Here is a 27,595-nt window from a genome sequence, read left to right as displayed (position 1 = left end):
TTTAGGACACTCCCCTTTTTATGGGCCACACTCCTATTTATACGCCACTGAATTTTGGTTCCGGTTCTTCGCATACCCTGATTGTATAGTGCACAGTGAGTGACATATCCATTAGCCAAGGGCAGTGTGAGACAGGATGGCATTAGATGCCAGTTCATATAGATTAGTGTTGGCCCTAAATAAGTATATGCGGTGCCTTCTGAAGTCCTTGGTAACCTCTACATGACAGGCATTGACGTAGTCTTGCAGAATTCCTCTACCAATAAGTCACGCACTTCAGTCAAGTGGAAACGACGCAACAATGAGTGACCTATTTGCAGATCCTCAGTCCTCTGATCCCAATGTTTTCTGTGTAAACCTGTGGCCTTTCAGATTTCTGAAGAATTGCTTCATATGATGGCGGACACAACAGGTTTCTGAGTGGAGTAAATTTTGCAGGTTTCTGGTTCTTCTTGAGAATCGCAATTGCAAGCAGTGTGCAGTAAAATCACGCGGACCCCATAGACTATAATGGGATCCGTGTGTTTGCCGCCAGATCTCCACAGAGAACATGCAGACAGGAAAGTACTTCACAATCTACTTTCCTCTCTGCATGATTCATACAGGCAGCGCGCGGCAAGCACACGGACCCCATTATAGTCTATGGGGTCCGTGTGCTTTTACTGCACCAGCACTTGAATTTGGTATTCCGTTCGGAGGGTTGCCATGTGGACTCCCTATATGGATTACCAAACGCAGATGTGAACGAGGGGTAAGACACTTAATACTTCACCCTCCTGAAGGCAGGCGGAGGGCATAATTTTAGCAGCGGCTCAGTCTCTTTCGACTGAATGTGGCTGAGCTGCAATACCAAGCACAGCCACTATGATACGTATGGCGCTGTGCATGGCTGCAGCGCTCACATGACAAACTGATATGTGGAGCCCATCACAGATCACATATTGAAGACTTATCCCAATACACAAGCCCCCCCTCTGATATGAAATCCCCAGGCAAATAAAGTAATGCAAAGATTTGGTGGATCTAAATAAGGATCGAGAGCTTTCCAATCTACATCCGCCACTGTCCTAACCGAACACACTTTACTATGTATAATAAGTATATCAGTCTGATGATTTCCCACCATAATGTCGGCTTCTCTCGTGGCATAGCGCAGGTTTGGATCCAGCCAATACATAACCGATTTCACCTGCTCAAAGTTCAGGAAGAGCAGAAATACTAGAAAGAGGAAATACAGGACGCTGAGGCCTAGGAGACAAAACAGGAAGCAAGAATTAGAATCCCAGAATGTGAAAAACATTATTAGGAAATAAAAACCATATACCGCATGGGTAAGAAGTGGCTTGACTGAGGAACCTTGCGTTCTAAAACGCGTTGGCGTTTTTTAAATGTATTCTTCACTTTTTCTATTTTCTTCATCATTCGGTTTGCTGTATTTTAATCTCATGGATTAAAAGTTAACTTTTATGAAAGATCCTCGGAGAGATGCCGTCCTTCTTTATTGTTTGATTCATTGCTGATAATTCCTTGAGTCCGGAAACTGGATCGTGCACCCCGAAGGACAAGCCTAAGAATATCACGGTGAGCTCCCATCCCATTTTTGTCTAACATCGTTATATAACTGTGTTACTATCATTAAAACTGTATACAGATTGGATCCGATTTTTAGTGCAGCTTTTGGTTTTACAGGTGAAATGTGTGAAATACACGTTTCATCTGTGGAATAAAAAAAAAAAAAAAAAAACTGCACCAAAACCTGCCTAGAATCTGCGTGCATTTATTTCTGATGTAGTTTTAACTGTGCCCAAACTAACAGTCAGAAAAAACCCTATAGCGAAATTTATGGGAGTTCTGGAAGAGCTGGAAAATAGTGAATAATGTTGTAACAAGCAGAATCACAATCGCCGTTTTCATAACTCCAAAAATAGCGCCCCCTACAGCTTAGTAACTGTAGAGTTCAGCAACAATAAGATCTGGCCAAATGTGGAGAACACAAGGCTGGAGGAACCAAAGCAAGCTGAAATGCCAAGGAAAGCCTATGACTACAGGTAACATGGCCCTACAACAATACACCCGTCATACGTGCAGCAATGATGCCTGCACACATGTATGTAACTGAGGCTGAGCCTGACTTACTAAATACCATAGAAGATTCAGGCCAGGAAAAGCCTCTCAGCAGAACGGAAACTGTCAGGGTGACTCAGGGCTCACTCCATACATCATCACTCACATGGAGAAGGTCAGACATGTTACTGAGCGGTAACCAAGGAACTACAGGCCTGGTGGCAGACAATAACAGTATGGCAGGCCTCGAAAAAGGAGATGCTAAAATACATCTAGAACAGCTGCCTGAAATAGTCATGGAAAGTCGTGGATGGCGGGTCATTTCAGAACAGCGTCAGTGGAATATAGGATATGACATACCCTAGGGTTGTCCAAGGGCAGGTAAAAAAACAAACAAACCTATAGTCAGATGTCCCCATGTCTCCCACTGCGGTCCGGTCTGCTGCTTTTGTTTTGGAGGAAGTCCTCGCCGCACGTTACAGCTGAGGCCAACCAGCAGCCTAAGAAAAGGACACGTGACATCACAGAGGACCTATGCGGGTGACGTCCCCTGTCCCTTCCTTAGGACGCCAATTGGCCTTAGCTGTCACGTGTCGTAAGGACTTCTGCCAAAAAAAGACCTCAGAGCATCAGGACTGGACCGAGGAGACAGACACCGGAGCCACGGGGATAGGCGAGTATGGGGTGGGGGTTTTTTTTTCACCTTCCCCGGCCTCCTTGCAAAAAAAACTGTTATCTTGGACAACCCCTTTAAGTAAATAGAGTGTACTTTCAGAATTCATCTTTGGACTGTGTCATAGGGTAGACAATTACTCATGGGTGAAGAGGAATCACTTACCAAAGACCATCCTCCATAGTGCAGGGTGCGGCCTCGTAAACGGACCTGTAAAAAGGGCAAAGAAGACTCATGAGACTACAAGGCGGCTTCAAGCTACTCTATAAGTAGTTCATAGATAAGGAAATGTATTGTATATTGAAGATTATGTCTCTCTCTCATATATATATATATATATATATATATATATATATATATATATATATATATATACACACACTGTGTAGTGGATTTGCAAATTCAAGTAAAGGGGAGCTGTCAGCTTCTGTCTCCATACACTGTGCAGATGCAGCATCTGATCAGTAGGGGTGCTGGGTAGAGAGTCCCCACCAATCTAATATCAGTGACCTATCCCAAGATCAAGTCTTGGACAAATGATTCACTTATAGATGCACCAATAAAACTACAAAGAGAAAAATTATTATTATTATTTATTTCTATAGCACCATTAATTCCATGGCGCTGTGAATTATTATATTAATTCCATGGCGCTGTACATTATTATATTAATTCCATGGAGCTTTACATTTGGGGGTTACATACAATACACAGAATATACAGGTAGATATAATACTAACAATGACCGACTGGCACAGTGGGGTAGAGGGCCCTGCCCGCGAGGGCTTACAATCTATGGGGGAAGGGGGTAGAGACAGAAGGAGAGGGGGAGACTGTACAGATGGGGGTGCGGTGATAGTGTTATTGGAGGTTGTAGGCCTTCCTGAATAGGGGAGTCTTCAGGGCCTTCTTGAAGCCTGTGATTGTGGGATCAGTCTTATGTGTCGTGGTAAGGAGTTCCAGACTATGGGGGATGCACGGGAGACATCTTGGAGGCGGTTGTGTGAGGAGCGGATGAGAGAGGAGCGGAGTAGGAGGTCATTGGAGGATCTGAGGTTACGTGTGGGCAGGTAGCGGGAGATGAGGTCAGAGATATATGGAGGGGACAGGGTGTGGATGGCTTTGTATGTTAGCGTTAGTAGCTTGAACTCAATTCGCTGGGCTATAGGTAACCAGTGGAGGAACTGGCAGAGGGGAGCAGCCGATGAAGATCGGGGGGTGAGGTGGATTAAGCGAGCAGCACAGTTTAAGGTGGACTGGAGGGGGACGAGGGTGTTAGCTGGGAGTCCATGGAGAAGGGTGTTGCAGTAGTCTAGGCGGGAGATTATGAGGGCCTGGACGAGCATCTTGGTAGTTTCCTGGGTGAGGAAGGAGTGGATTCGGTGGATGTTCTTGAGTTGGAGGCGGCAGGAGGTGTTGAGGGCTTGAATATGTGGCTTGAAGGATAGTTCAGAGTCCAGGGTTACCCCAAGGCATCGAGCCTGTGGGACAGGGGTAATTGTGGTTCCATTAACTTTGATAGATGGGTCAGGTGGTGGGGCCACTCAGGATGAAAAAGAAACTTTGCACATTGTATATGCAGCTTGTTGTAGAGCAGGAGAAGCCGAGCAGATTGATATACAGTTTTGTAGGAAAAGATTCAGTATAAGTGAATAATTTCAGTATAGTGTTTTCTCCTTGAATTCCCTGCTCAGTCTGGGCTTAGGAGTCCAGTGGGCGGAGCTAATCAGTGATTGAATACATACAGAAATAGCTGTCAATAACTGAAAGGGCTCAGTATATGTAACTATATGATCATATTGTGTTATCAATGATTCTGCAAGTCCAGGTCATACTGCATTTGACCCATCTGTAGGGTAATGTGCTTGATTGTGAAGTTATGTGCTTCTTTCTGGAGCACTGACCTTTTCTCTGCTCTGCTGATGATCAGCAGGTCAACCTTACCATGCAAGACTAGTGAAGTCTCAATCTAACCCTCAACAGACCTGCAGTGCGAGGTTCAGACACGAAATACTGTGTTCATAAGGAGCAGAGAGGAGGTCAGTACTCCAGAAGGGAGCACATAACTTCACAATAAAGCTGATGGTTATTAATTAACATTAATTACACACAGGATTTATTTTTTTTTTAAACTGGAGTGCTCCTTTAGTAAAACTAATATGAAACCATTTCCCCATTTAGTCAGGCGGTATAAGTGTAATAAAAGTGTGCACGGCGCTTTGTGATAATACAACATTCAGTAGTACGATGTCAGTCACGCCGGAGTAAACATGGATTATGTTGGCACGGTGTAAATAAAGCATTAATGCTTGCCTGGCTGACATTTTGGCCTGCTGCCTGTGTTTACAGGGACCACAAAGCTGTTCTAGTACCAAGTCAAGGACAGCACAAAAATACCGCAAATCCCCTGAATATAACAAAAACTAGGTGTGAACAAGAAGGAATACAGAGATAAACGCTATAGTACAAAAAGTCTCAAGAAGCGCAAGGAGCAGGTCCTATCCCGGTCTGTATTTGCGGCTGGGGCAAAAAAAAAGTCAAAAAGCACTTCCTAATTCATGAAGCATATTTTATCAGCCTTCAAAAAAACCTCTGTGTGAACTTATCCTTAGGCCTCATGTACACATCCAGTTGAAAAAAACATGGCTAACACACTGACCCATTCATTTCTATGGCCCAGTTCACATGACTGCATATTTTCACAGTTTGGTGTATGGGGCCGTGGGTAAAAATCAGGACAGGTCCCATTCCTGTCTGTTTTGCGGCCTGTGCTGTTCAATCACGGCCTAGTGACGCGCACATAGTTGTGTACATGTCGCCTTAGACCTCATGCACATGGACATGTAGCCTAAGGGCTTGTTCACACGGGGCAAGAGGGGGCGGATTCTGACGCCGAATCCACCTCAGAATCCGCCCCCTCACAATAGAGGTCTATGGAGACCGCTAGCTTCCTTTTTTCCGTGAGTGGTATGTTCCGGCTCACGGTAAAAAGAAACGAGCTGCCCTCTCTTCAGGTGGATTCCGCAGCCCCGGCGTCCGCCTCGCAGCAGCACCCTCCGGATTGGGCCCATTCATTTGGGCCTACTCCGGAGCGGGAAGCCGCGACTGTTTATAAGCCGCGACAGTCGCATTTTGGTCCTATTCTGACATCAGAATCAGGACCAAAATACGCGGCCCCGTGCCCTGTGTGAACGAGGCCTAACACTGTTCTATCAGGGCTACTAGGGTCAGATTGTATAGGGGAAAGGTAAAATGGAGGTGTCAGTGTACTTGTACATTTCCAAGAGGAACAGAGCAGATGCGCCATGTTACGCCAGTGCCTAGTCATATCCACAATAGTAACTCTGGGCCCCAGTTATAAGTGGTATTTCATGGTGAATACAGGTTTTTACTAAAACATATATATCCCGATCGGTGACAGGAAGAGCTCAAAAGTGAGGTGTATACACACATGGAAAAAAAAAACAAAAAAAAAACCTTGCATTTAACATAAGGAGTGGATGAGAACACGTACCATTGGGGAAGGCTAAGACACTGATAATTAGGAAGAAGAAGATGACGGACAGGATCCCTCTCCATATATTGTCTTCTGGGCTTGTGTCTTCCCTAGAACACAAACAAAGATCAGATCAATCGGTGAAATCCAAGTTCTCTTAAAGGGGCGCTCCAAGGAATAAATACTTATTGTCAAAGTACTTTTTCTGAGAAGCCTGCCTCGTGTCACCCCTCTGTTATTCCTCCTGGAAATATAGGATGACACTTACAGCTTTCTCATGCTTTCCCCATACAGTCCATTTTCAGTGTTCCACCCAGCTTTCTAGATTTCCAGGAGGAATAATAGAGTAACGTATAACGCAAAGACCACTGAAAACCAAACTCGCCCTTACCCACATATAGACAATAAATGCGCCGCTACGATCAAATGTGTTTCCAATGGGGCGGTACGATATGACCATACGACAGCCACATTTTAGGACATTTTTCTAGCCATTGATAGTATGTCGCTGCTACTTAGAAGCGATCCCCCCTCCCCACTGTAAAATCTGCTTATCAGGCAGTCACATACTTGCCAAGATTATAACGTTCCTGGTCAGATATCAGACAGTCGCACAGCGTAATCCTATTCATTACCGCTAAGCTCCAATGTGCACATGTACACTATATGGCTGAACGTATGTGCACCTCGACCATCAAACCTATAGGCTCTCCCCCTCCAAAGCCATAGGTGTTGATATGGAGTTGGACCAACCTCTCCGTTTTATTGGGAAGGCTTTCCATGAGATTTTGGGGTCTGTGGGAATTTGTGCCCATTCAGTTAGCCACGCAGATTGTTCACACGTGGAATGCAAATTCGGCCATGTGAACATACCCTTAAAGGGGTTGCCCAGTGACTTTAACTTACTACCTATGGACATTTGCTCATGATGGGCTGATCATGTTCCCCAAGTCACGTCATTGGATTCAGTCCCCAGGTCACTCCGCGCCTCCCTCCGTTCCCACTTTCATAGGTATGAGGGCTGGCCACTATAGTAAAACTGGAGAACAGGGAGGAGGCGGAGGGACCTGCGGGACATGGGCTCGTTCCAATCATATGACCTGGGGCAAGAACAGCCCAAGATTTGTTTTCCTGCAATGTGTGGATGGGATTAGCCAGAATCCTATCCACGTTGCAGGTAATGTAAATGCAACGCTTTTTGTCCCGTTCGCAACATGGGGCTTAAGCCTAAAGGGGTTTTGACCATGAACTGAAAATCAACAAGGATCTGAAACCCGGTTGGAAGAGACCGTCGTGTTCAGGCGAGTGCTGTGGCCTCTTTTTAGAAAGACAAGTATAGCACTGTCCATTTGTACAGCAACTGTGCTTGGTATGGCAGCCTAGACTATTCACTTGAATGGGACTGAGCTGGGATGATGCCGTGTGACATCACAAGGCCTGAGAAGCAGAAGCAATGCTTAAAGAGGACCTTTCATGGCTTGGGCACAGGCAATTCTATATACTGCTGGAAAGCTGACAGTGTGATGAATTCAGCGCACTGTCTGCTTTCCCGATCTGTGCCCTGGGTAAAGCGCTATCGGTCCCGGTACCGTAGCTCTTCACCGTCAGAAGGGCGTTCCTGACAGTCTGTCAGGACCGTCTCTCTGTACAAGCAGCGCCAATAGCGCTGTACAGTGTGAGCGGGGAGGAACGCCCCCTCCCCTCCTGATAATACCGGTCTATGGACGAGCACTGTGAGCAGAGGGAGGGGGCGTTCCTCCCCGCTCACACTGTACAGCACGACAGGCGCTGCTTGTACAGAAGGACGTACCTGACAGACTGTTCTGACGGTGAAGAGCTACGGTATCGGCACTGATAGCGCTTTACCCGGGGCACAGATCGGGAAAGCCGACAGTGCGCTGAATTCAGTGCACTGTTGGCTTTCCAGCAGTATATTATTATTATTTATTATTATTATTATTATTTATTTATATAGCACCATTAATTCCATGGTGCTTTACATTTGGGGGTTACATACAATACACAGTATATAGATCTGCCTGTGCCCCAAACCATGAAGGATCTTCTTTAAGGAGCACCCCTGCTGCTTCAAATAGGGTGTTGGACCTCCATTCATGACCTACACTAAGAATAGGTCAGCAACTGATAGAGCTCAGAAAACTTCCTGAGGCCGGGGCCCCGTGTGACGTAAATGCTGTGACTTTGCAAGAAAACACGGCATTTTACAGTCACTGTAATCTAGAGAATCCCATCTACACATTGCGGAAAAATATGCACAGCGGAGACGCTGCGATTTGTAAAACAGTCAAGGATTTGGAAACCGCAACATGTCAATTATACCTACAGAAACGTCAAAGGTTTCACTATAGATATAATGGAAGCAGAAACCTCTGCAAACTTTCCGTGAAAAGTGCTGCAGAAAAACTGTGATTCACTCCTGCCGTGGTTTTGCTCGCAGCGCTTTTTTGCCTGAGCCCGTTACGTGGGGCCTTAGCGCCCACGTAGTGCAAAAGCAGTTTTTTTTGTTGCAGCGTTTTTGAGCCAAAGCCAGAACTTCTACTTCTCCCTCCTGCTCAATCCAATCCTGGCTTTGGCTCAAAAAACGCAGCAAAATCTGCAATTAAAAATAAAAATGCAGTTTTTCCACTACGCGGGGCCTCATTCTATATAGCTTCCTATATATTTCCCATTCCCTGTGTGCTACCCTTGTTTTTGGCTCAAAAAAACTGCAGCAAAATCTACAACAACAAAAAAAGAGCTACTTTTTCACAACATGGGGCCTCAAGATAAAGGGAATCCAGTGTTTACTATTAATGTCCCCTTTATTATTAGATATGTGGGGGTCCCGGGTGTCATCTGTGCAATGCACGGTAATGCTGCCCAATAGAGAGGCGCTGCAGCACCAAAATCTGCTGGTACAGTTTCTACAGCAGGTGAGCAGTGCGGCCCTTGGCATGTAAACCATAGCGGGTATCGATACAGATCTAATACTGATGGCCTATGCTAAGGATAATCCATGAATAGTAGAAACTGGATAATCCCTTAAAAATATAGTAAAAAAAAAAATAGAATTTGTCACGGAGGCTACAAAATTAAAGGCTTTTTAAAATCTTTTCTGCCGCTCTGGTCTTGCAGCAATGGCGACCTCTTGGCTGCCCGTGTTGTGCCCATATACACATAAGCATGCGGCCACTCACTGGCCTTAGCAGTATATGGCACGTGGCGTCACCAAACATGGAGGACTGGAGCACAGCACAGGGAGAAAACTGCTAAGTACCTCTTGTTTTGTTTTTGCACTGAGACTTTTTTCTTTTTTTAAATTGGAAAATCCCTCGAAGGTAAGGACACGTGTTCATGTTTTAATGCAGTTTTTGTAGTTAAAACCAGGTGTGGATCATAAAGAGTGAGGAACTATGAAGAACAGATGTTACTTCTCTTTCTTTTTTCCCAATATACTCACTGCAAAAGGTGCAAAAAAATCAAACACAAAAAAACCTTGTCCTTACCCTGAGACCCCACGTTGCAGAAACGCAGCTTCTTTTGTTGCAGATTTTGCGTTTTTTGGAGCCAAACCTAGGAGTAGCTTCAAAGGGAATGGGAAATATATAGGAAGTTCTTATACTTCTACCATCTGCTGCATCCACTCCTGACTTTGGCTCATAAACCGCATCAAAATCTGCAACAACAAAAGCTGCGTTTCTGCAACGTGGGGATTATGCAGGCCAACCAAGAATGGCTACAAAAGGAATGGGACATATATAGGAAGCTTTGATACTTCTACCTTCTGCTCAGTCCACTCCTGGCTTTGGCTAAAAAAAAAAAAAAAAAAAAAAAAAAAAAAAAAAAAAAGCAACAAAATCAACATTTCCGTAATGTGGGGCTTCAGCCTTCGGCTAAGGCGCCACGTTGCAGAAAAGCAGCTTTTTTTGTTGCAGGTTTTGCTGCAGTTTTTTGAGTCAAAGCCAGGAGTGGATTGAGCAGTAAATAGAAATATAAGAATGTCCTATATAGTTCCCATTCCTGTTGTAATCACTCCTAGGCTTGGCTCAGAAAAAGCAACAAAATCTGCATCAAAAGAAGCTGCGCTTCCGCATCGTGGGACCTCAGCCTTAGGCTGGAGCCCCACATTGCAGAAATGCAGCTTTTTTTTGTTGCAGATTTTGTTGCGTTTTTTTAAGCCAAAGCCAGGAGTGGATTGAGCAGAAGGGAGAAATATAAGAACGTCCTACATATATCCCATTCCTTATGCAGCCATTCTTGGCTTTGGCTCAAAAAACCTCAACAAAATCTGGAACAAATAAAGCTGCGTTTCCGCAACGTGGGGCCTCAGCCTTAAAGGGTTTTAAAGGCTTTATAACTGATGACCTTGGTGTGTCGCAGCTCAGCCCATTCAGGATGTGTCACCAATAAACATGATGTTACATGGCCTGAGAAGTGGAAGCAGCGGTTTAAACAGCTGATCCGTGAGGTTCCAGGTTGTTGGGCCCCCCCCTTGGATCTTCAGTTGGTGATGTCATCAATTAAAAAGTCTTTGAAAGTCCTTTTAATAACGGACCTTTAGGTCGGTTGCAGATGACTGTGCTGCAACCAGCTAGCCGTGAAGTAAAAGCACTGGAGACGCGGGGATGTCCCCTGTGTGCACCCCATACACGGGCTGTGCTTGTGCGGCTCCTTTCATTAAATGAATAGGAGCCACGGAAACATGAACCTCAAATAGGACCTGTTCTATATTTTGCAGCCCGGACTGTTGACCCGCACACAGAACCATGAAATTCACACGGTAGCACAGCCATCTGCAATCGTCCTTAAGACATTCAGCCCCTCTGTAATACCCGGCAGTACTGATACTATAAGTATGGGGGTCTGAAGTAGGCATCAATGTCCAGACCACTGTAAGCAATGGAGAGGTGGCAGAGCATGCCCAGTGCCAATCCATCGAAACAGTGGGGAAGGGGCGAGTCGAAAGCCAGACCACCATCGATCTAATATGAATGGACAACCCAAAAGATAAGCTTACTATTGATGAGCCAACGACAGAAGATCTATGGGGTCCGACACCCGACATCACCATAGCTCAGCTGTTTGAGCACTTGCATGAGACTTGGCTTGATCACAACTCAGTCCCATTCAAGCGAATAAGTGATAAGAAGCACAGCCACTATACAAATGTACTGGTAAGTGCTGAGGCCGCAGCGCTTGGGGTAGGGTCACATCTGCGACGGGTTCTGTTGTTTGGTCCGCTGGGAGATCCCATTGACTATAATGGGGTTGCCGGGTTTCTGCAGTTTCTTTTCTGTGTGACGGAGTCTCTGTTGGATATTGATGGGTTAATCGGAATATCCTGCCGCAAATTCACACTAAGAATATCTGCAATTCTCTGTATGGGAAAGGAAATAAATATTCTGGCGCGTTAGAGGTCTATGATGGGAGTGACTGTCGCATGTTGCAGCTCATAGTGCATTGCTGGGAGTAGTAGTCCTTACGGTGACATTGCAGATACCTACAGAATCACATGTATTATTAGAGGTGACCCGTCAGCAGATACTGCGGCACTACAAGTCTCAGCGCAGATAGCCATGCTGGGAGTTGTAGTGCCACCCCAGCTTACAGAGGATGACAGGGCAGTAGTCCTCCTTGTACCCTGGCCATACAGTAGCATGCTGTGCATACAAGCTGTGCCCTGCAGCGCCCCCTTACCTGGTGAAGGCGAAGTACATAAGACTGATGATGGTGAAGGTGAGGAGGGTGATGGTGTGCGGCTTGTAGAAGAAGTCTATGGTGATGTCCTCCACCTGCTGCTCGTTGATCATCCTGAAATGAAGTTTATAGTTGACATCATCTTTACTGAGAGTCCTGGAGCGCAGACAGGACGCCATGTCCCAGCGAGCGCCCTCTCCGCCCAGCCCAGGAAGCCAGCGGTGACACCCTCACAGCCCGGAGCGGACCAAGCGGCAGAGCGCGGGGGAGGCCTGCACACAGCTCCGAGCACTACAGCGTGTATCTGCAGCCTGTATGATTTATGTAGCGGCTCCGAGATTTACTAACACCCTCTGAGCTGTAACTGAGGAGCGTGCCAGCACAGGAAGTCAGTGTCTCCCCCTGTGGGCACAGAGTGGTACAGTCCAAAGAGGAAGTGGTTTGCTGTGGTACCCACGTGGGTAGAGCTCTGCGGAGGACTGAGCTGGAGGTGCCAGGTAGTGTATACAGGGGGGCATAGACTGGAGGTGCCAGGTAGTGTATACAGGGGGGCATAGGCTGGAGGTGCCAGGTAGTGTATACAGGGGGGCATAGGCTGGAGGTGCCAGGTAGTGTATACAGGGGGGCATAGGCTGGAGGTGCCAGGTAGTGTATACAGGGGGGCATAGGCTGGAGGTGCCAGGTAGTGTATACAGGGGGGCATAGGCTGGAGGTGCCAGGTAGTGTATACAGGGGGGCATAGGCTGGAGGTGCCAGGTAGTGTATACAGGGGGGCATAGGCTGGAGGTGCCAGGTAGTGTATACAGGGGGGCATAGGCTGGAGGTGCCAGGTAGTGTATACAGGGGGGCATAGGCTGGAGGTGCCAGGTAGTGTATACAGGGGGGCATAGGCTGGAGGTGCCAGGTAGTGTATACAGGGGAGCATAGGCTGGAGGTGCCAGGTAGTGTATACAGGGGGGCATAGGCTGGAGCTGCCAGGTAGTGTATACAGGGGGGCATAGGCTGGAGGTGCCAGGTAGTGTATACAGGGGGGCATAGGCTGGAGGTGTCAGGTAGTGTATACAGGGGGGCATAGGCTGGAGGTGCCAGGTAGCGTATACAGGGGGGCATAGGCTGGAGGTGCCAGGTAGCGTATACAGGGGGGCATAGGCTGGAGGTGCCAGGTAGCGTATACAGGGGGGCATAGGCTGGAGGTGTCAGGTAGTGTATACAGGGGGGCATAGGCTGGAGGTGTCAGGTAGTGTATACAGGGGGGCATAGGCTGGAGGTGCCAGGTAGCGTATACAGGGGGGCATAGGCTGGAGGTGCCAGGTAGCGTATACAGGGGGGCATAGGCTGGAGGTGCCAGGTAGCGTATACAGGGGGGCATAGGCTGGAGGTGCCAGGTAGCGTATACAGGGGGCATAGACTGGAGGTGTCAGGTAGTGTATACAGGGGGCATAGACTGGAGGTGCCAGGTAGTGTATACAGGGGGGCATAGGCTGGAGGTGCCAGGTAGTGTATACAGGGGGGCATAGGCTGGAGGTGCCAGGTAGTGTATACAGGGGGGGGGCATAGGCTGGAGGTGCCAGGTAGTGTATACAGGGGGCATAGGCTGGAGGTGCCAGGTAGTGTATACAGGGGGCATAGACTGGAGGTGCCAGGTAGTGTATACAGGGGGCATAGACTGGAGGTGTCAGGTAGTGTATACAGGGGGCATAGACTGGAGGTGCCAGGTAGCGTATACAGGGGGGCATAGACTGGAGGTACCAGGAGGTAGTGTATACAGGGGGCATAGACTGGAGGTGCCAGGTAGCGTATACAGGGGGGCATAGACTGGAGGTACCAGGAGGTAGTGTATACAGAGGAGCTGCCAGGAGGTGTGCAGGGAGGCATAGGCTGGAGGTAGTGTAGCTGTATGTGGAGGTGACTATATGTATACAGAGGGGGTAGCAGGTAGTGTGGCTATATGTATACAGAGGGGGTAGCAGGTAGTGTGACTATATGTATACAGAGGAGCTGCTGGGTAATGTGACTATATGTATACAGAGGGGGTAGCAGGGGTTGTGCAGTAGGCCCAGGATGGAGGTACCAGAAGGTGTGGAAGGGGACACAGGCTGCAGTTGGGGGGAGGGGGTAAAGGCTTCAGCTGGCAGGAGGTGTAATGGTGAAACTTCATAGAACAATCCAGCTATATGAATGTATGTGTGTAACACACACAATCACTCTGACTATTATATATACAGGTACATTGTTCATATACTGATAGAGGACATAAACACACAACGTTCATATAAAGGAGGCCGCTAAGGAAGAGGCACATAGTCACAATCTCTATATTATCAGGTGCTAAGTTAAAGGGGTATCCTACCTATACACGAAAAACATATTGAACCATGGGGGCTCAGTATCGGTGCCAAAATCTGCCCCACCGCCCCCGTGTGAACTAGCTCTAATATTATGGTCTTGGCTTGTGATGGTCATCCCAGAATCCATATTGTAGCTTAAACGGGTTGTGCTGTTATAGACAAGGGTCCAACCCCTGAAGGGCCCCCAAATGCCGGGTCCTTCAATGCTTAGGAGGACAGGGGACCAAAAGTCCCCCTAAACCTCCTTGTGAACGGATCTCCAGTGCGCTTAAAGGACTGTGGGCGCTGTCGGATATGACAGTCCAGGCAGCCCCAATGAAGTGAATGGAGTGCCAGTCAAGGAAACGCACTGGTGCTCCATTCATGAGGAGACTTTAGGGGCACGTTGGTTCTTCCTGTTCACTGGAGGACCTGGACACGTATCCACTGTCCTTTGGATATGGAATAAGTGCCCATAATGGCACAACCCGTGTAATGGACCATTTTTTCATATCACCAGGACAGACTTTCAACTTCTGGTATTAGAATAAATAAAGATTGTTATTCAGTAACAGCAGAGATCTTCAAAAGCAGAACATAACGACTTAAAGGGATTTTCCAGCTTGATGACCTATTTCCTTCCGCTCCCATGTCCTCTTAGTGTTGACCGTGCAGGGAATTGAAACTTCACACCGTTCACTGCTGCAACACTTTGCCCTTCCCCTACTGAGCAGATGGCATACAGATAAATGCATCAATGCAAACAATAAAGAGGTGTGGGGCTGAGTTTGCAGCGGAGTGCATTTCGTGATGCATTCACCTCTGGGGGGCTTCCGATTTGTTCTGTTCCGATGCCACGGAGCAAGATAGGACCTGCTATATAATCATCCTTGTCGGATCAGAAGCTCCTATAGGCGTGAGTGCACTCGTATGTCACTCTGAGTGTCAATTGACCACATTCCGCTGTAAACTGGGCTTCACATTGGAAACGCACTCTGTTGTGTCCTTAAAATCGAAATGGAGCACAAGATTGGAAGACACTCGGATTGCATGCTCTGTCATGAGCATAAACCGTAAATTTATAATAATAATGCATTGCAGTTTTTCAAAATCATTGACTTTTTATAAGGAGCTAATACACCCATAGTCATAGTAGGCCTGAGACCTTCTCTTCCATAGTGACACCCCGCATGTTATGGGGTTACAATTGGAACCTCCTCCAGTGCCGTTAAGTGTACAGAGCACTGCAGGATGAGGTTGTTTGATCCATCTCTGACAACCCCTTTGTGTATGTTTTGTTGGGGCACATGACTATATAAAAGAAAGGCCCCCATACTGAGTATGCCCCACTATTTGCTACAGTTTTAGGCTGCTACTAAGAACATTTCTCCCTTTACCATATCTTTCTAGGTTGCACCGGTGAAGGATGGCTCTGTGTATGTGCCAGAGGAGCGCTCGGTGTCTATTGTCAGTGCTACGTCATTCGCTCACCACAACCCCCAGGCAGCTGAAGAAAGATGACCCTGGGCCATTGCATCGATTTTCCCGGCAATTTTCTATGATACAAAACACAGCAAGGAAAAGTATTTTTCAGTCAAGAGCAGCCTGCACACAATCCAGCACTGAGGACGGGATAAAGGTCACTCATCCAGAAAGCAATCTGCCTTCCATCAGCCAAAATCAACAGGAGAGCATTGTAATACCCACAGTGGAAATGGCTCCCCTCCCAGAAGGTATGAAAACTATAATCGCGCCCTCACGGCCGGGGAGCCCTGCACATCCTAACAGGAATCTGCTGCTAGAAATGGGAACACAAGGTGCACAGATGTGTCAGGCCTGTCTGCAACTCCATAGGATAAAAATTCATTGGTGTGTACTGAGGAAAACCTCCAAGATGGAGGCTTCTGGTGCACAAAACTAAAAATGACTAGTTTACAGGCGACATTCACAAACTGTGTTATGCATAGGGCAGGGCCGGAGAGGAGAGAGCCAAAGGGGTTCAATGAACATCACAGTGGTTGTCCGGGGACTATGATATTGATTCACGACTTGCCAAACACAGCGCCATACATTTTGTAATTATTTTATTTTTGATGAAGTAAAGGTGAAGTTTTAATTTTTCATTTCTGGCGCTGGATATTTTATTTTCTTCGGTTTCAATATTATACATTGTGTAGAGGCTGTGTTTGATATTGCAGTTTAGCACCATTCATTGTGTATGGGACTGAGGTGCAGCATAGCCATTTAACCAATGGAGATGAGGTCACTGACCTTAGAAGATAACGTGGTGCTCAATATCATAGTCCTGGAAAACGTCATTAGAAACTTCCTGCATCAAACATAACATTGTGTAAGGACCCATGCACCGTAGTTGTTTTCGGTATAGAAATGTGGATGGTATACGGACCCATGCATTTCTATGGCCCCATGCACACATCCATGGTTCTTATAGTTCAGTGTCTGATCTACAGAAACCATCAGTAAATTATGGAGCGGGTCCTATTCCTGTCTGTATTTGTGGTTCTTCCCATACAAGTGTAGGATCATACCATTTAGCTGTCCGCTTGAAAAATCAGACATCTTTGTAAACGGACACTTAAGGACAGACACAGACAGTAAAGGACACTACATGATGTCCCATTTAAAACAATGCAAAATGTAACGGACACAGCTAGTGTCCGATGCTAATGTCCGCGCAAATTTTTGCATGGACATTAGCATTGGACACTAGCTGTCGGACACCGACGCTAGTGTTAGCGCCCCCTAATATAGTATGTGAACATAAATTCGTAACAGTCATGAAACCATGTCATTTACCGGGATAAAAAGTAGCCTTTGTGTTCATCGAGGTTACAAATTATCTATGTGCCAAATTTCATCCCAATCCGTTCAGCTGTTTTTGCGTGATTGAGGAATAAACACAAACACTTCACATTTACAATCTTATTAGGAAGGATTGTTGATACATTGACTCCTGACTGTCTTTGTCTTTTGCCATTCCAAGCCCTGGTTGATGTTTCTCCTATCTCACCGCTGGATATAATGACAGAAGATGAAGCCGCTATGATCGTACCTCCTCCTCCAATCCCTCCTGTATCTTATACACTTCGAGATTATGTGGACAGTTCAGAAACCTTACAGAAGCTTGTCATGCTTGGTGAGTGTGCACACAGTGTCTACATTGTATTATCAGTGTGTTTTCTACATCTAGGTTTCTTCGTAACAAAAAATATTGATAAGGCTTTACGATAGGTCATCAAAGGGGTTTCAACAAATGTGATCCCCTTAGATCGGCAGCTCAGGTGTGTGCTGCTTCCACTTCACAAGCCGCTGACTGTAATTTATGACATGGCCTGTTTGCAAAATGGTCTTATTCAAGTGAATGAGGGTGAGTTGCAATGCCAAGTACGGCTCCTATGCAACATATGGCGCTGTGCTTGTCCTTCAGTGAAGAGGGGAAGCCCTCACCTGCATCCTACAGTCTCTTTAAACAACTGGTATCCGATATTAAAAGGGTTTTCCTCGTCAGATAAAAAAAATTGATGGGTGGTGACACCTTGGACCATCAAATGTTGGGAGATACAGCAGTGTTCGGCGAGCGCTGCAGCCTCTTCACAGAAAATCAAGAACAGCAGCATACATTTGTATGTGAGGAGCTGAGCTGTGAAGAAGCCAAAGAAGATGACATCACATGGCTGTTTGTGGAGCACCTCTATGGCTTTGTGGCTTCAAACAGCTGATCAGCGAGGGGCCTGGGTATCACAACCCCAACGATCTCAAAGTGATGATTTATCCTAAGGATAGGTAATGGATTACCAAAGACCAGAAAACCCCCGTAAATGTTGGGAGACCTTTTAAATATTCTAAACAACGTTTCATAAACGAATCATACCATATGTATATACGTATATATTAGTGGGAAAGGTAGCTCAGAAGCAGCAATGGTGTGGACCCAAGCAGTCAAAGACAGGGACACAAAATCTGGTGCACACAGGCTTATTTAGTGAAAAAACGGCAAAATAAATAAACCTTCAGGTCAGGTACAAAAGTAAGCAAAATAAAATACAACCTTAACGTCAGACGAAAGGCAACACAAAAACTCCGGCTCGACCGAGCTCTAACGAATACCGAATAAGGCTAACTGTACTGTACGTGTAGCTTACTTCCGGCCACATGATCAAACAAAACACAAGTCCCAGTTTGGTCTCGCCAAAACTCAGCTCTCGAAGACAGACCCAGGCACCTCCACTTACTCCCAGGATCTGCCCTGAAGTTCAGGCTCTGAACTCTTTCATGGGCCAGTAATGAGCCCAGGACCCACACCTGGGGCTGAGGCCTATTCAAGACCTGCCCTAGAGCACACGTATGTTAGAAACCTGAGGATATATATATATATAGAAACAAAAAGAAATGTAGAGCAGCACCAAATATAAAAACCTGTCATGGCTAATGGATGCAAATCCTCAGGGATCTGGCATCTGGTCCCAAAATAGTGAAATGGAAAAAATGGATCGCGCTCCAGGTATATGCAAAAATATTATAGTGGTTTTATTCCATACGGCTGCAAAGTTTAGGTCCTACTGGTGGAGGATCTTTTTTGAGCAAAAGGTACATATGCACTGTCTACGTTTTATCCACCTCCATTTACATCCTCCAACATGGAGCTCTATGTAGTAGGGAGTGGTGCAGTAAGATTCTCCTGCCGCCAGTTACCGTAATTGATTTATTTCCTTATCCTTTGCACTGTCAGCCTCTTATCTACAACCTAGAGGTATTAAAAGAGCTCAGAGTAGCTGAATGTAACCTCAGCAATTTTTTATTTTATTTTCTCCCTTCCGTCTACATAAAGTAATGTACATGGAGAAGAAACATGAAGAATACCTATTTATATATTACAATGTTTCTTATATTAACCTGTATTATTCATTTCTGAAACGCTGTTCATAACTGTAAGTACGCTTTAAGGCTTGAATCGTAGCAGATCTGTGGTGCATATACAATTTCTTGATCTATGATCCAGTTCCCCTAGACTTTAATAGACAGACCTATTGCATAAAGCATGTGCTATGTTATTTGTATGGCAGTTTATAGCAGGTATATGCAGTGCAATAGACATATACAGTTGCCTGCGTCTCCCTATACAGTGAAAGGGAGACAGTCTTTCCGACCATAAACACCAATCACTGTGTGAATTTGGCCTAACATGTCAGAAAACGTATTCTTCTAACCGATCTTCTATCATAGGCAGGGATCTGGCTCTGCATTATTGAGTTATGTGCTCGAGTCCCAGTAGTAGATAAGGAACTGAGAACAGTAATTGCTTATGAGCAAGGTGACATTGTGACACTGCTCCTGTGAATGGCGGCTTATCAGAAAATTGAGAAGACACCGGCATAACAGCTGTGCAATGATAATGTGCTGTGAAGGTCTTTGCTCTGTGTAGGTCATGTTAAGTGTAGTTGCTGCACTGAAGCTGTGTAATGGCTCTGAGAGGACAGGCTGCTGTGAGGATATGACCCGCTGCTCTTACCTGGATAATAGACTCCATGCTGTTAGAAGACTGAGGACACGGAACTAAACTCGAATGTATAAAAAATTTTTTTTATAAAAAATTAGACAGATACATCAGGTGTCTGGGAAGGTTTTAGACTCTCAACTCTCTCGGACATACCGTTCCCAAAACAATTACCTGCATTAGACAATATAAACTGTAAGTCTTTCACTCATATTCGAACTCCCATATACTCAGTCACTCCACATCCAACATCCAGTTTCTAACACTGATATCCAACCATCAGAGGATTAGATGCACAGCTCGGCACACAGTATCACACATCAAAGGAATAGATTCACAGCCCAGCACACCGTATCACACATCAAAGGAATAGATTCACAGCCCAGCACACAGTATCACACATCAAAGGAATAGATTCACAGCCCAGCACACCGTATCACACATCAAAGGAATAGATTCACAGCCCAGCACACAGTATCACACATCAAAGGAATAGATTCACAGCCCAGCACACAGTATCACACATCAAAGGAATAGATTCACAGCCCAGCACACAGTATCAGACATCAGGGGGTTAGATACACAGCTGAGCACACAACATCACACATCAGGGAGTTAAATACACAGCTCAGCACACACTATCGCACATCAGAGAATAAGATTCATAGCTCAGCATACACCATCACACATCGGGGATTAGATACACAGCTCAGCACACATCAGAGGATTATATACATAGCTCAGCACACAGTATAACACATCAAAGGATTAGATACACAGCTCAGCATACCCCATCACACATCAGGGGATTAGATACACAGATGAGCACACAACATAACACATAAGAGGAAAGGTCATCATACGGGATCACACAACAGAGGATTAGATACACAGCTTGACGCACAGTATCACACGTTAGAGGATTAGATACACAGCTCAGCACATACTATCACACATTAGAGGATTAGATACACAGCTCAGCACCATCACACATCAGAACTTTAGTCCAAGTTTCCAGAAAAACCCAGCCATCTTTCGCCACTGCTGTAGGTCAGTTTAAAAGGGGCAGGACACTGTGGATGACACTGTTACACAAGGTCACATACACACAGCTTTACTCCAGGTCTCCATTACAACTGATCGCAGGTTTTTCACTGATATCCAAACTGAGATACACATGATCACATGACGCTTATGGACAAACACAAACAGCATTCAAAATACACCAGTGCAAAACTGGGCAATTCTTATGGGGCCACTACACAAACCAAAAATAAAATATACCTGGGCGAAGCTGGGTCCTCCTGCTAGTATGTATGTATATAGTTGCCGTTGTCATTTTTTTTTCCTATACACAGACACACTTTGACATAAAAGGAATGTTTCCTATATTTAATTTTAACTTAATTTGTTTCATGTACCGCAATTTTATAGATGAAAAATATTGGATTTACTCTCTTTCAATCCTTTTTTTTTTTTCTCTCTACCCAATTATTATTTTACAAATTTCTTTTTGGGTGGCCATATTGGAGATTCTCTTTTTTTCCCTACAGTCTTATAGTTTATTACATTCTTCAGAAAGTGACTATGGAGTTGGGTCTGTCACTTCTGAAGGCGTCGGAGCAGGAGTCAGTCATTGGTTTGCCCCAGTGTTCGCACAACAGATTATATAGTCACACAGCACAGATTATATGTTTGCCCTGTAATCTGACTTCTCACTCTTTACACCACATTAAAATGTGACTATAAAAGTTGTCAGGAAACCTCTGCGAACTTTCTGTGAAAAACGCTGCTTCATTGCCGCCACGGTCTTTCTTGCGGCCGGCTACGGGGTTACGCCACAAAACGTACTGTCATGAATTCGCCACAGATTTTGTTGCAGATAGTCCACAGCCAGTAGGTTTAGGACAGATCTCTGATGCTAAAAATTTGGGAACAAACACTAAGGCTCTTGGCGGTCTCTAGAATGAATGGGTCTGTATAGGCAGATGAGTCCCATTGACTTGGCCCATCCAATCTACTGGTGGGTGGGTATCGTAGGGGTCAAGCACCGCTCATCATCTCTTTATATTTGTATACAAAATTGCTTCTAAATGACAATCCACTGATTATAATATGGAATTTAAAGGGGTTGTCCATCTAGGACGGCCCCCTTTCTCTAGGTAGTTTCGGTAGAGGTGAGCTGGCCATCTGCTATTGAATAGTAGCCATAAGTTATATTACTTAAGGATCCCTGTTGATCTACTAAAAAACTTATGTTTTTCTTCAGGTGTGGATTTATCTAAGCTTGAAAAGCGGCCAAATGTGGGAACGTTCCTCCTGAAGTTAGACTTTGAAAAGGACATCAGTAAAATTCTCTTTTTCCTGAAAGATGTGGGTGTACAAGACGATCAGCTCGGGCCCTTCCTGACCAAGAACCCGTTTATCCTCAATGAGGATCTGGAGAATCTGAACCAAAGGTATTAAACTCCTTTATTTTCTAAGACATTTTGAGTTTATTTGTATCGCACATTCAGATTTATTCGCAAATTTCTGCTTCAAGGTGGGGTGCACAAACTTTTCTGGACCATGCACCATATGGTCACTATCAAGAGTTGTATTCCATATAGTGATACCAATGTCTTATTTTTGGGGTTCCCCTTCTCCCCTGTCCTCAGTTATCTTTGTTGCAGATGACTAGTTGATCTTTTCCCAAGGTTGTGGATCCCTGTTCTAAGTGGATTGAAACTAACAATTCTCAAAAATTGGATGTAATTCTAATCTAGTAACCCACTGGCAAAATCACAGCTTCAGGGTACGTTCACATGTAGGAATCCACCCGCAAATCCGCAGAAGATTCCACCCCAAATCTGCCACCCATTGTTTTCAATTGCAGCAGGACTGGGATATTTTCAGAGTCCTGCTCAATCTTGCCAGGGCTCAAGACTCCCTGCTAATTTGGCCCAAGCAGCTGGGTCTAGTCCGTAGTGGGTAGCTGTGGCGGATTGGTGATGTCCTTCATCAGTATCCAGTCGCAGTTAGACTGCGGATTAATACAGTGGCGGAAACTGAAAAGGAAGCTATGTGAACATACCCTCAGGGGTCTCAGTATCTGAGCTATGGGTAGTTGTTGGAGTGCCTGAACAATTGAAAACTGGTGGTCGCCTGTGATTTTGTTTTTGTGGGGATAGAAATGTTTCACATGGCAAAAAAGGTCAGTGTAACATCCGGACTTATGAATTCTGCGGCGTGAACAGGCCCTTACTGTTATTCCCTTTGTTGACCCTGTACATACAGATCCCCTTATTGCTGTTCCCTGAGTTGACCCTGTACATACAGATCCCCTTACTGTTGTTCCCTGAGTTGACCCTGTACATACAGATCTCCTTATTGCTGTTCCCTGAGTTGACCCTGTACATACAGATCCCCTTACTGTTATCCCCTTTGTTGACCCTGTACATACAGATCCCCTTATTGTTGTTCCCTGAGTTGACCCTGTACATACAGATCCCCTTATTGCTGTTCCCTGAGTTGACCCTGTACATACAGATCCCCTTATTGCTGTTCCCTGAGTTGACCCTGTACATACAGATCCCCTTATTGTTGTTCCCTGAGTTGACCCTGTACATACAGATCCCCTTATTGCTGTTCCCTGAGTTGACCCTGTACATACAGATCCCCTTATTGCTGTTCCCTGAGTTGACCCTGTACATACAGATCCCCTTATTGTTGTACCCCGAGTTGACCCTGTACATACAGATCCCCTTATTGTTGTACCCCGAGTTGACCCTGTACATACAGATCCCCTTATTGTTGTACCCCGAGTTGACCCTGTACATACAGATCCCCTTATTGTTGTACCCCGAGTTGACCCTGTACATACAGATCCCCTTATTGTTGTACCCCGAGTTGACCCTGTACATACCGATCCCCTTATTGCTGTTCCCTGAGTTGACCCTGTACATACAGATCCCCTTATTGTTGTTCCCTGAGTTGACCCTGTACATACAGATCTCCTTATTGCTGTTCCCTGAGTTGACCCTGTACATACAGATCCCCTTATTGTTGTACCCCGAGTTGACCCTGTACATACAGATCCCCTTATTGTTGTACCCCGAGTTGACCCTGTACATACAGATCCCCTTATTGTTGTACCCCGAGTTGACCCTGTACATACAGATCCCCTTATTGTTGTACCCCGAGTTGACCCTGTACATACAGATCCCCTTATTGTTGTACCCCGAGTTGACCCTGTACATACAGATCCCCTTATTGCTGTTCCCTTCATTGACCCTGTACATACAGATCCCCTTATTGTTGTACCCCGAGTTGACCCTGTACATACCGATCCCCTTATTGCTGTTCCCTGAGTTGACCCTGTACATACAGATCCCCTTATTGCTGTTCCCTGAGTTGACCCTGTACATACAGATCCCCTTACTGTTGCTCCCTGAGTTGACCCTGTACATACAGATCTCCTTATTGCTGTTCCCTGAGTTGACCCTGTACATACAGATCCCCTTATTGTTGTTCCCTGAGTTGACCCTGTACATACAGATCCCCTTATTGTTGTTCCCTGAGTTGACCCTGTACATACAGATCTCCTTATTGCTGTTCCCTGAGTTGACCCTGTACATACAGATCCCCTTACTGTTGTTCCCTGAGTTGACCCTGTACATACAGATCTCCTTATTGCTGTTCCCTGAGTTGACCCTGTACATACAGATCCCCTTATTGCTGTTCCCTGAGTTGACCCTGTACATACAGATCTCCTTATTGCTGTTCCCTGAGTTGACCCTGTACATACAGATCCCCTTATTGTTGTACCCCGAGTTGACCCTGTACATACAGATCCCCTTATTGTTGTACCCCGAGTTGACCCTGTACATACAGATCCCCTTATTGTTGTACCCCGAGTTGACCCTGTACATACCGATCCCCTTATTGCTGTTCCCTGAGTTGACCCTGTACATACAGATCCCCTTATTGTTGTACCCCGAGTTGACCCTGTACATACCGATCCCCTTATTGCTGTTCCCTGAGTTGACCCTGTACATACAGATCCCCTTATTGCTGTTCCCTGAGTTGACCCTGTACATACAGATCCCCTTATTGTTGTTCCCTGAGTTGACCCTGTACATACAGATCTCCTTATTGCTGTTCCCTGAGTTGACCCTGTACATACAGATCCCCTTACTGTTGTTCCCTGAGTTGACCCTGTACATACAGATCCCCTTATTGCTGTTCCCTGAGTTGACCCTGTACATACAGATCCCCTTACTGTTGTTCCCTGAGTTGACCCTGTACATACAGATCTCCTTATTGCTGTTCCCTGAGTTGACCCTGTACATACAGATCCCCTTATTGTTGTTCCCTGAGTTGAGCCTGTACATACAGATCCCCTTACTGTTGTTCCCTGAGTTGACCCTGTACATACAGATCTCCTTATTGCTGTTCCCTGAGTTGACCCTGTACATACAGATCCCCTTACTGTTGTTCCCTGAGTTGACCCTGTACATACAGATCTCCTTATTGCTGTTCCCTGAGTTGACCCTGTACATACAGATCCCCTTATTGCTGTTCCCTGAGTTGACCCTGTACATACAGATCCCCTTATTGCTGTTCCCTGAGTTGACCCTGTACATACAGATCCCCTTATTGCTGTTCCCTGAGTTGACCCTGTACATACAGATCCCCTTATTGCTGTTCCCTGAGTTGACCCTGTACATACAGATCCCCTTATTGCTGTTCCCTGAGTTGACCCTGTACATACAGATCCCCTTATTGCTGTTCCCTGAGTTGACCCTGTACATACAGATCCCCTTACTGTTGTTCCCTGAGTTGACCCTGTACATACAGATCCCCTTATTGCTGTTCCTTTCGTTGACCCTGTACATAGTGATCTGTGCACAGCACCAGGATAACGGTGATGGGTTCCTCCATAAGATGCTTTTACAATATCCTCAGCATTGCCTATTGCTACTTATTGAAGGGAAAATCTTGGTAAGAAGGAGCTTCAAAGGCTTTCTAGTGACAGCACAGACTGCGGCAGTCACTTTACAGAGCTGACATCAGACACGCCGAGCTTTATAGAGACAACAGACGTCTTCATAAGATCATCCCGCAACGTCTGACCTAAATCTGGGGACTGCTCTGAACTGAGGTTGTTTTGATGTGATATGAGAAATTTCTTTTTTCTTTTATGTAGATTATGAGCCCACATAGAGATCACAATGTACATTTTCCCTATCAGTATGTCTTTGGAATATGGGATGGAAATCCACACAAACACAGGGAGAACATACAAACCAATTAACATATTCATACATTACTAGGGGGAACAACAGAGGAACAGTATAATGCAGCGTTGTAATGTAATCGGCCTTCCCATTACCAATGCTCTAACTATACATTGTCAGGGATCCTCTGTCCATATACCTGTACTCAATGTAGTATATAGAGCTGAAGAATCTACCAAAGGGGAGGGATGGGGACTTCAAATGGTTATATCTCCGGTTGTATACCAAGTAAAAAAATGGTTCCCATGCTGACAACAGCTTTAAAAGTATTAGAGATATCACAAATTGAAAATCCATTAACGTTTTCTTGTGATACCGGAACCTTTTTTCTAGGTGGTATAAAACTAGAGATACGGCCATTTGAAGTGACCACCCCCCGATTTGGTAAATGCTTCAGTTCTGCATATTCACAACACAAAAGTGTACGGACTTTCCCTGGTAACCGCTCACCTAGAGGGTTGCTAAGGAGAATATTACAGCCTGTTTTCTATTAAAAGGAAGTTAGATAGGTTATAAAATCTAAAAAAAAAAAGTTTGTGTGTTTGGATGTTTGTTCCTCAATCACGCCAAAACGGCCCAACGGATTACAGTGCGATTTCACACATACCTAGAATGGCGCATGGAGGTAAACCTAGGCGCCTTACCATCCCTGTAGTTTGTTGGTTTTTTTCCCAACCGCGAGCACCGAAATCACGGTTGGCAGAGGCTGAAAGACCTGAGGGCGAGGCCGGGGACACGGCGGCCGCAGGGAGCTAGGGGAGGCCAGGGTCACGACAGCCACAGGGCAATGCGGGGGGCCCGGGGCTGCACTGCAGGTGGGTCGCGCAGGGGTGGAAGGGGGCCGCAGACGAAGTCGCGGGTATTGCTAGTTAAACAAATGACAAAATGAGTTTATCAGTAACCTTGGCGGTGGAGGCGCTGCGGCTTGTTCCTTGCTTTTCCATGAAGACTGAGTCTTTTATGGAGTTCAGCAGCTGCTGCGCCACAAATAGTCATTTCTTATCTTTTTCCTATCTAGTCTGTTTGCGAGCGCTGTAACTAATATAAATATATTTAGAAGGACACAAACTGCATTTATATGGTGAATATATGGAGAAAATTTATATATATATATAATTTTTTTTTTTTATTATTGGTAACTATATGCAAATTGCATTATATTCCTATGACTTACAAGAATTTGACTTTGAGAAAAACCTTTTATGACTTATCATCTTGTTAGCCAGAGCCATCATATAGTCAGTGAGTGTTTTAGACCCCCTTTGGAAAGTTTATCAAAGCCCATGTACTATTGTTTCTGGCCACATTTTTGTGTTGCTGTAGTGGAGAGTTGTATATTTGTGGGCTAAGGCTGTGTTCACATCAGGCAGTGTCTGCCTGAAAATTGGTTAAAATAACATAAACCTGATGGACCCCATTAAATTTGATGGGGGTTTGTTGGACCTTGTGTGTTACTGCTATTTTAGTGGACCGCCTCTCCACTGTTCTGGTCCTCTGATAAACTTAAACAACGGAGAGGAGACGCTAGAATTAGCTGAAGAGGGA

The 27,595-nt window shown here is 45.5% G+C and overlaps 2 protein-coding genes across 2 annotated transcripts in view; one reads left to right on the top strand and one right to left on the bottom strand.

The window, feature by feature from the left end:
* PTDSS1 (phosphatidylserine synthase 1) overlaps positions 1 to 12,151 on the bottom strand; it is a 30,042-nt gene extending 17,891 nt beyond the window's left edge. Inside the window, exons 1-4 of the mRNA XM_075270331.1 lie at positions 11,931 to 12,151; positions 6,252 to 6,343; positions 2,903 to 2,947; positions 1,124 to 1,248 (exon numbers count right to left, since the gene is read on the bottom strand). Of these exons, the coding sequence (XP_075126432.1) occupies positions 1,124 to 1,248; positions 2,903 to 2,947; positions 6,252 to 6,343; positions 11,931 to 12,109 (441 nt within the window). The 5' untranslated portion in view covers positions 12,110 to 12,151. The remainder of the gene's footprint in view (positions 1 to 1,123; positions 1,249 to 2,902; positions 2,948 to 6,251; positions 6,344 to 11,930) is intronic.
* Positions 12,152 to 12,341: 190 nt separating this feature from the next.
* Positions 12,342 to 27,595, top strand: part of MTERF3 (mitochondrial transcription termination factor 3) — a 30,286-nt gene continuing 15,032 nt past the window's right edge. The window contains exons 1-4 of the mRNA XM_075272092.1: positions 12,342 to 12,427; positions 15,668 to 15,990; positions 17,262 to 17,414; positions 22,042 to 22,231. Coding sequence (XP_075128193.1) covers positions 15,684 to 15,990; positions 17,262 to 17,414; positions 22,042 to 22,231 — 650 coding nt within the window. The 5' untranslated portion in view covers positions 12,342 to 12,427; positions 15,668 to 15,683. The remainder of the gene's footprint in view (positions 12,428 to 15,667; positions 15,991 to 17,261; positions 17,415 to 22,041; positions 22,232 to 27,595) is intronic.

The sequence above is a fragment of the Leptodactylus fuscus genome, chromosome 4 (genome assembly GCF_031893055.1).
Source record: "Leptodactylus fuscus isolate aLepFus1 chromosome 4, aLepFus1.hap2, whole genome shotgun sequence".
Classification (NCBI taxonomy): domain Eukaryota; kingdom Metazoa; phylum Chordata; class Amphibia; order Anura; family Leptodactylidae; genus Leptodactylus; species Leptodactylus fuscus.
The sequence above is the reverse complement of the archived record's forward strand: the minus strand, read 5'-3'. Positions and strand labels throughout refer to the sequence as shown.